The following is a 9,616-nucleotide window of genomic DNA, read 5'->3' as shown; positions in this document are numbered from 1 at the left end:
TTTAAAAAATTCAATCCCTTTTATACATGAAGTCTGGCTTTATTAACTTAGGTAATATTTGAGAAAGTAAATTTAACATGAAAAATATTTGAGATATTAAATTATATCTTTATTCCATCCATATCTCATTTTTCAATCACACATGAACTTCTAATCCAATAAGTAATAACTGAGATAGCAAATTTTACCTTAAGTTCACCCTTATGTCATTTTTTTTTTTATTTCACATGAACTTTTAATCCAATAAATAATAATTGGGACAGTAAAGTCTACTTTTATTTCACCCATATTACGTTTTTTTTCCAGTCGCATATAAACCTTTAATGCAGTAAATAATCATTGGGAAAGTAAATTTTGCCCGTTGTCGTTTTCAATAACACATAAACTTCTAATGCAGTTAGAAATAATTGAAAAGTAAATTTTACCTATAGTTCATCTGTATATCGTTTTTCAATCGCATATAAACCTGTAATACAGTGGAGACTCGAGGATTGGGGCGGCGGACGCACGGCGCTGTTGGTGGCTGGGTGTCGGTTGCCCCTGACAGGTGACAGGAGGAGGTGAGTGATGGACCAGCAGCCAGCGGCGCTAACCACTTCACCGCTACCACTCCATTAATGACAGACACGGCAGGAATAAACGTGAAATGGCAGTTATGGTGTGTAGTAGATAATATAAGGTAAATGTTAAGTGGTTGCGTATCAGTTAACTGCTGGCAATAAAAATTAAATAAGATGGATGCATAAAAATATAAACAAGAAAAGTAGATGATTTTTGGGAACTACATTTCTCTCTCTCTCTCTCTCTCTCTCTCTCTCTCTCTCTCTCTCTCTCTCTCTCTCTCTCTCTCTCTCTCTCTCTCTCTCTCTCTCTCTCTCTCTCTCTCTCTCTCTCTCTCTCTCTCTCTCTTGGTCGATCTCCCTGATACATAAAAAAGAAATACAAATGAATAGATAAAATTGCAAAAGAAAAACTGAGGCTTAAAGTTGGGTATTGAATAGATTTGTCTTTTCCTTACAAATTTTCATGTCTTCACTACCTAGCGCATTATTACATTTCTTACCCACACCTGCAATTGCTGGCGGGTGTGTAGGTGACTTGCCCTATGTGGCATGAACGTACAATAACACTGCAGCCGCTACGTATGTTATGACGTCCTTGACCCTTCATTTCCTGAGCCTTACTGTGTTATCTCTCGACCCGCACATTGTCTCTTGAAGTGTGATAACCCGTTCCCAGAAAGTTCTACTCTTGTATCATCAGTGCCCTAAGTGTCATCAGCCTTTGTGTGTGATTCGAGGTGTGAATTATAGTACACAGCATTGCCTCTTAGTAGTCACGTTTCGTTTTGTCATCTTACCTCTGTCACTTGCCTCCCGCTCCCCCTCCGTGAAATGCTGGTGTGTGTTGAAGATAGGAATAATAATGAAGACGGTTGCAACGTTTCTTATATAAAAGTAGCTTTGTGAATTATTGTGGCATTACATCAGTTCAGTGTTTTTTTTTTTTCCTCTCCTTATTAAGTTTTATTATTGTTGTTGTTGTTATCGTTGTTGTTGTTGTTGTTGTTGTTGTTGTTGTTGTTGTTGTTGTTGCTGTTATTATTATTATTATTATTATTATTATTATTATTATTATTATTATTATTATTATTATTATTATTATTATTATTATTATTATTATTATTATTATTATTATTATTATTGCCGCTGCTACTGCTGCTGCTGCTGTTACAGGGACTGCCACGTGTAGATCTGATAACTCCTTACATCTTCCTTTATTTTCTAATGTTCCCATGGTTTTAAGTTCTAAAAGACCCGTTCTGTCCCTCGCCCCGGAAAAAAAATAATTACATCGCTGCTGTCAACATCTACTAGGAAGAGAGACAGATAAGGGGACCTGAATCACGTTAATTCCTTCTGAGACACACACACACACACACACACACACACACACACACACACACACACACACACACACACACACACACACACACACATCAGTTCCTAGAAAGATAATCGCCCTCAGCTGTTCTCAAAAGAGGAATGTGGGAGGAATGGTGGAGGGAGGGATGGGGGTGGAAGGAAAAATGACTGGAGGCATCACTGTCCTAAGCGCCACTGTGTTGTAGTCAAGGAAGGTATTAAGTAGAATCATTGGTTGTAGTTGTCCACTGTGGCCCCCGCCCCGCCTTACTCCAGCCTGCCATCTCTTGACACAGCTCCTGACACCATGATCACCACTGCTGTTGCACTTCCGGGGGGGGGGGGGGATGACACACACACACACACACACACACACACACACACACACACACACACACACACACACACACACTCTCTCTCTCTCTCTCTCTCTCTCTCTCTCTCTCTCTCTCTCTCTCTCTCTCTCCTTATTATTTTCATGTTTCTTATGTTATTTTCACATTTCTTCAGAACCACAAAGCAGTTCACACACACGTGTGTGTGTGTGTGTGTGTGTGTGTGTGTGTGTGTGTGTGTGTGTATGATATAAATGCCTTTCTTAAATTTTATGCATTTATTTTTATAAGAAGAGTCACTGGATATTGAATCCAGAGCTTTGTTTCTTTTCCCTACTCCATCCATTACTAGAAGTCTTACTTAAGGCCATGAATTATATTATTTTATATTCTGTTAATTACATAAATTGAGCTACCTTAGGTGTAGTTTTAATTTCATTTGTCATACAGACATGTTAATGCTACAATATGAATTAGACTGTTCCAGCATCATTCCTTTAGCCTTCTTTGAAATGCACTAAGAGGAAATGTGTCTAAATGTTGTATTGTGATTGTTCATCTCCATTACTTGTTTTACAGATTAGATGTTAAAGCTGCTGTGAATTACACTCATCTAGCAACATTCCTCTAGCCTTCCTTTAATATTACATGTGATGCAATTAGAGGAATTAGTGTCCAAGTGTTGTATTCTGAATGTTCACCCCCATTACTTGTTTACAGAGTACATATAAATGCTTCTTTTAATTACACTAATCCGGCATCATTCCTGAAGTCTTCCTTGATTTACATGTGATGCACTCAAAGGAATAAGTGTCCTAGCATTGTATTCTAACTGTTCCCCATGTTTGCAGAGGGGTCTGGAATGTGCCGTACATCACCGGGGTGTACCTCATCCAGGGCACCGTGCTGCGAAATGCTGAGACACGCCCCAACTTTATCCACAGACTGCTGGATGCTGACATGGCCATGGCTGCCAACATGAGGGACAAGGTGTGTTCATACTGGCCGTCTTCTTGCTCTCCTTTCTGATTCTTGGTTCATTCCCACTTAGAGATTTCAAGGAAGATTTATCTGTCACCTTGAACTATTAGTCTATGTGAAATCCGATAGCATTCTTATTTTTTTCAGAAGTTAGATACTGTACTTAATACCAGCAAAGATTTATAACTGCTCATACATGCATTAAAATTTGTGAATAAGGAATTTATAGTCGATGTGAATATTATTATTAGTTACCAGTTATGACTACCCACTAGAATAGATTAATATTAGTGAATGAGAAATTCACAGTATGTGTGAATATAGCTGTGGATGCAATTAAGGAGAGCTAACCAACTTTCATGGCCAGGGTGTGTTTATGTACGTGACCAATCTGGAGGAGTATGGCCACCTGGTGGACCCGGACTTCTTCCCCACCAAGTACCTGCACAATGACATGTGGCAGATGAAGGCCAACCGCCGTGACTGGGAGCAGCGCTACATCTCACCCGAGTACTGGCAGGCACTCAACCCAAACACTCTCAACGAAATGGTAAGTTACCACTCACTGTGTGCATACATTTGATAACTTATATTGAAATTGCATTTGTAACACTTTTTATATGTTTTATGATTACATGTCGTATAGAGGATATAACAAGGATGCCATAAGCAAAATTTTCAGGATCAGTAATCAGGATAGAACAAGAAATAATGGGTTGAAGCTTAAAAAGTTAAATTTAAAAGAGATAGGAAGGAATTGGTTTTCAAATACTCGTATAGTGGTAGATGGATGGAATGGACTCAGTAATAAGGTTATTAATGCTGAGTCATTAGGTAGCTTTAAAAGAAGATTGGACAAATGACAGGTGGAAATAAGTAGATATGTTTCATGCAGGTACTACCACATGTAGGCCTGATGGGTTCTTACAACTTCCTATTTTCTTATGTTCTTATATGCCTGGGCTAAGAAATAACAGCCATGATGTATAATTTTTAAAAGTCAACCTAATTTTAAAAGTAAATTAAACAAACATACTATATTTGCATAGAAAACTTCCTACTCTGAGTTGCTTACAACTCCAGCTACCAAAGTGTTTGCTTCAACTTTTGGGACACTGTAGATGTATGAATTTGTACCGTATTATTTAGATACTAATTATTCTTTCTTTCTCCTGTCCATCCTCCAGCCATGCCCTGATGTGTACTGGTTCCCACTGTTCACCACACGCTTCTGCGAGGAGTTCATTGCAGTGGCTGAGGATAATGGTGGATGGTCAGATGGCAGCAATAATGTGAGTGAAACTGTCTTGATTGACACATAAAACAGAAGAAACATATAATTGCTGACAGATAAAATAGAAGAAACATATATTTGCTGAATGAATATGTCTGTGAATCTAGTGTTGTTGTGGCCAGTGCACTGATCTCACAAGTAAGAGATATGGAGGTTTGAGTCCTTGGCCAAGGAGAGACAACTCAAGCTTACTTCTGTTTGTGGTGTAGCACTTGTCATTGGCCAGAGGATATGAGCAGACCAAAGTTAAGGAGTTATGACTACACTGTCTGGCAAGGGAGAGGCTAGTAACTGTTATTAGTCTTGCCATCCCCTGTGTGTGTGTGTGTGTGTGTGTGTGTGTGTGTGTGTGTGTGTGTTTACCTATTTGTATTTTTTACAGGATTGAGTCAAGTTTGTAATGTTTCATTTTATAAAAAACAACTTACTTATTTTCTTTAAATGTATGTATATTGTTTGCACCCACCAATTCCTCTAGTAAAGCATTCCAATGATGTGTGTGTGTGTGTGTGTGTGTGTGTGTGTGTACTCCTCCAACACTGCAATTCTTTTCTTCTCCCTTATAATATTGTAAATCTTCCTTAAGTATTGGCTGGATCTTTGAGTGGTCACACAGTGTGAGCCGTCAGTAACCCTGATCCACCCTGGAATCATAAAACATGAGTGGCCTTGTTTTGTGTTGCTGAAGTCAGGTTTCAACTTAACTGGTTTAATTCAGCAAAAACTTCAGTTGATGATTGGTTTACAGTTATGATGCTTATAGCTTCTGCTCACAGAGAACATAGTATTTTCAATGATTGAAAGAAGAATTGTTTTGTGACACTAGAAACAAATGGTGCTTAATATGCACTACTGTGAGTTTTCTTGACTTTTGATATTACCATATTAATCTTTGTTTGAGAATTTAGTTGTCATGTTATATGTGTAAATAGCTTTATCTTGTGTATTTCAGGACCCCAGACTGGCTGGTGGGTATGAGAATGTACCAACTGTTGACATTCACATGAACCAGATAGAGTATGAACAGGAGTGGCTCTGGATTCTTCGCCATTATGTCAAACCTCTGGCAGAGAAAGTCTTCGTTGGATATGATAGTGATGTAAGTGTTGATATTCCTAAAACCTCTTGCGATTCATCAGTTGAAAGAGTAAACTCTGACCTTAAATGTCCATTCAGTTCCTTGAGTATTAATTATTTTGGATTAGGAAAAGATGCTTGAAAAATTAGATTTAAAAAAAGAGAGGAAGGCATTGGTTCTCAAATAGAGTGGTGAATGAATGGAATGGACTCAGCAGTCAGGTTGTTAGTAGTGAGTCATTAGGGAACTTTAAAAGAAGATTAGACACATTTATGGATGAGGATGATAGGTGGAAATAGGTTCCCTACAGGGACTGCCACATGTAGGTTTGGCAGCTTCTTGCAGCTTCCCTTGTTTTCTTATATTCTTATGATGCAGTAGTATAAAGTTCTAGCACTAAAAGGAAATTATTATATAGATTATAAACATTCATTTGTAATTGTATAAAATGAATGCTTTCTTTCTGTGTAACAGGCCCGAGCCATCATGAACTTCATTGTGAGGTACAGACCCACAGAGCAGTCCTTCCTGCGTCCCCACCACGACTCTTCAACCTACACCATCAACATTGGCCTCAATCGTCCACACATTGATTATGAGGTAAGTGCATTTGCAGCTTGTTTTTACTTGCCTGTCATTTTCCAAATCCATGAAGCTGCTAACTCAACTGGAGACTATTTTTTGTATTTTTGTAGTTGTTTAGCATGGTCAAGAGTCAAATGAGATTTCTCTCTCTCTCTCTCTCTCTCTCTCTCTCTCTCTCTCTCTCTCTCTCTCTCTCTCTCTCTCTCTCTCTCTCTCTCTCTCTCTCTTGTTGACTTATTGACTGTTTTCATCATAAAAATTTTGAAAAACATATTTAATGTTTACAAACATCAACTTTAGCCACAGACAGCTGACCATACTGTGTGGGAAAAATGACTCACATAAAAAGGGTTATTCCTTCTCTTTTTCTCAGGGAGGTGGCGCTCATTTCATCCGGTACAACTGCTCGGTGGTGGACACACGGGTGGGCTGGTCCCTCATGCACCCCGGCCGCCTCACCCACTACCATGAGGGCCTGCAGACCACTAGAGGAACACGCTACATCATGGTCTCTTTTATTGATCCTTGATTTCTCAGTATTTTTTATACCTAATCCTATTCTTCGTATTTGATCTGAATTTCTAGTCTGTAAGTTGGTAGCAGTCTACTGACCCTTTATGTTATGATTCTCTGTCTCCATCATAGTATCAAATTTTACAAAATGTGTGACAGATTGATGTGTATGAGTGTTCCCAAGGTATTTTATATGACCTGATGTGGTAAGTTAAAAGCATCTTAATGTTTTATCTTTATCTGAGAAGGAAAACTTCATACAAGTCAGATATCATGAATAGTTACCAGAATGCCTTATATCTCTTATCTGCTGATGTAATACTCACTGACTCAGTTTGTAATGTGTAACACCTATACTTATGTAGTTTGCTGCAGTATATGCTGATGCCAGCCACTGTGATAGCTTGATGCCACCCAGCAGCAGGCCAGGCACCATTACAGAATAAAAATGTAAGGTTTATGGGGGGAATTAATTTTTGTCTGTTTGTCATAATTTCGAGTGAACATTTGAAAGAAACATATTAAAAGAGTTATATTACTGCAGTTAAACTTAAGAAATATGAAATATATCTACATAAATGTTTAGTATTGTGGCTGATGCTGCCAGTGCTTAAGGAAATCATATTTGATATTTTACCCTGAAATCCTGCAGTTATCCAGATCTCTAATCCTGGATTGTTATCCTCTTGTGATTCCATTTATTGATACAAGGTTTAGGAAAGAAAGAAGAGGTATTCCTTCTCCCTTCACACCAGAGTTTGCATTCCTGTAAGTCATAATGTATGAGTCTTAGAAATTGTTAATAATATAAGATTTTATATTTTCCGTAGAAAATATCATTTGCTTCTGTTTTTATAGTAATGTATTGTTTTGTATTTGTATTCGTCTGTTATCTCCATGTGAATTTTGTCTGGTGCCAGTCTTGTATGATGTCTTACTTAATTTGTATCTTTTCATAAAATGTACCATATTGAGCTTTTTGATTGCAGCATTACAAGTCCACCCCAATTTTTCATGCAATGTAGCAATATCAGACCCTTTCTATAATGCCTCTCCCATGCACATTATTCCACCTGCAGTATTTGTGCTCTTAAGTTTTATGTGGTGTAGCTGTGTTTTCTTTTTGAAAATTCAGTGTAATGGCAAAGTAATAGTGTAGGAAAGGGCATATTGTATTAAAGAATCAAGAAAAGTGTTTTATGGAAAATACATAGTTATCCCCACCAAAACTTCAAATGATGTACGAGTACATATAACCATTATACTAATATCACAAAAATGCATTACCAATATAATTAGTGTGCTTTATAGAATGGCAACAGAATGTGTAAAACATTAAAGTTTAAGACAATTCTCATATCACAATGAAAATTACATTTTTTTATGTATGCACACTAGCAATATATCATATATTCAGAAAGGTACACAGCAGTTTGGAGAATCATATTCCTTTATATCATTTTATGATTTATGTAAGATATCCAGTGAATGAAACAGAAATATCTACACACATTACAAGCGTCACAACACACTATTCCAATGACATGAACCTGTCACTTGCTCTGCCTGTATGTGCCAGGAGGAGGTGCTGCACACTCCCAGCAGTGTGGTGTATGACAAACATTACACAGATGATCTCGGCCACTTCCCAGGCTGAAAAAACAAGCTGATGGTGCTACTTATAGTAATATTGTGATCTTTATTATATTTTTAAGTAGGTAAAACTGTCAAATCAGTTGCATAAATGTTATGCATGCCATATGTGTAGAATATGTGTTCATTATAGTAATAAAACTTTTTACACAGTGTCATCTTGATGGAACCAAATACTTCAATAACCTTCTCATCAGAGTATTTCTGTCATCTCTAAGCCTTGTACTAGGAATATCCAAGTAAAGTTAATGTTTCAGTAATTTTTAGTAGAACAGGGAAGGAGTATAACAGCCACCTGGAAGAAAGGGAAGGGGCTCTGGAGCGCATCCTGCAGCAGAATGATATTTGTATTTTAAAAAAGGATAAGAAATTAGGTTTCAAATAAGGTGGTAGATGTCTGGAACAGATTCATTAATCAGGTTACTGATGCAGTTAGTAGAAAGCTGTGAAAGGTCGGATAGATTTGTGGATAGGGATGATGGATAGATAGGTGTTTAAAGACCGGTCGCATTTCATACTGGCTTCTTGGACCTTCCCCTGTGTTCTTACTTTCCTTGTACCAATGTGATGAGAGTATGTTTAAGTCTGATTATATACATAGGTGTTTTAACTTCATACAGGGACTGCCACATTTTTATTGACTTAATGCAGCTTCCCTTATGTTCTCACTCTCGGCTTGCAGTACGAATGGGATGGGAGTATGGGTAAGTGAGAACCAAAGAGTTTTGATGAGTGAAGGAGTGAAACTATACAGGACTATATGACAGGAAGTGATTGAGGAAGGAGGAGGATATCCAGATGATAGTTATACAAATGGTAGAAATGGTTTTGATTATGCATTATGCTGGATTTTTTTTTTCTTGATCTTAATTATCTATTTTGTCCATTTTGTTGTAATTTTAGCTGTTTACCTATCCATTTTTATTTATTTATTTATTTTTATTTATTTATTATCTATTTTTTTTTTTTTTTTACTTATTGTTATTATCTTTTTACCTATTTATTAATTTATTTTCAATCTATGGAAGGTTGGAAGGGAATGCGTTTATGACTGTACGTGTCCAAGCACACCACACGAGATAGTTCTAATTGCGGCCACTGAACGCACTGACCTGCTTTGTACGTATCTTTTAAGTACTGATGAAATGAAGAAGAAAAAAAAAGCATGTAATTTCTCGTAATGTGATGAAAAGGCGTTAATAGGAATATTTAAATAACCCATCTATATAACCACACCTCACATACAATGAGG

At 37.3% G+C, this 9,616-nt stretch overlaps 1 protein-coding gene across 1 annotated transcript in view; it reads left to right on the top strand.

Moving 5' to 3' along the window:
• The window catches only part of LOC135102478 (procollagen-lysine,2-oxoglutarate 5-dioxygenase 1-like), a 25,138-nt gene extending 16,605 nt beyond the window's left edge, over positions 1-8,533 (top strand). The window contains exons 5-10 of the mRNA XM_064007794.1: positions 3,112-3,250; positions 3,609-3,791; positions 4,429-4,533; positions 5,488-5,634; positions 6,088-6,213; positions 6,572-8,533. Coding sequence (XP_063863864.1) covers positions 3,112-3,250; positions 3,609-3,791; positions 4,429-4,533; positions 5,488-5,634; positions 6,088-6,213; positions 6,572-6,727 — 856 coding nt within the window. The 3' untranslated portion in view covers positions 6,728-8,533. The remainder of the gene's footprint in view (positions 1-3,111; positions 3,251-3,608; positions 3,792-4,428; positions 4,534-5,487; positions 5,635-6,087; positions 6,214-6,571) is intronic.
• The last annotated feature ends 1,083 nt before the right edge of the window (positions 8,534-9,616 follow it).

The sequence above is a fragment of the Scylla paramamosain genome, chromosome 7, assembly GCF_035594125.1.
Source record: "Scylla paramamosain isolate STU-SP2022 chromosome 7, ASM3559412v1, whole genome shotgun sequence".
Classification (NCBI taxonomy): Eukaryota; Metazoa; Arthropoda; class Malacostraca; order Decapoda; family Portunidae; genus Scylla; species Scylla paramamosain.
The sequence above is the reverse complement of the archived record's forward strand: the minus strand, read 5'-3'. Positions and strand labels throughout refer to the sequence as shown.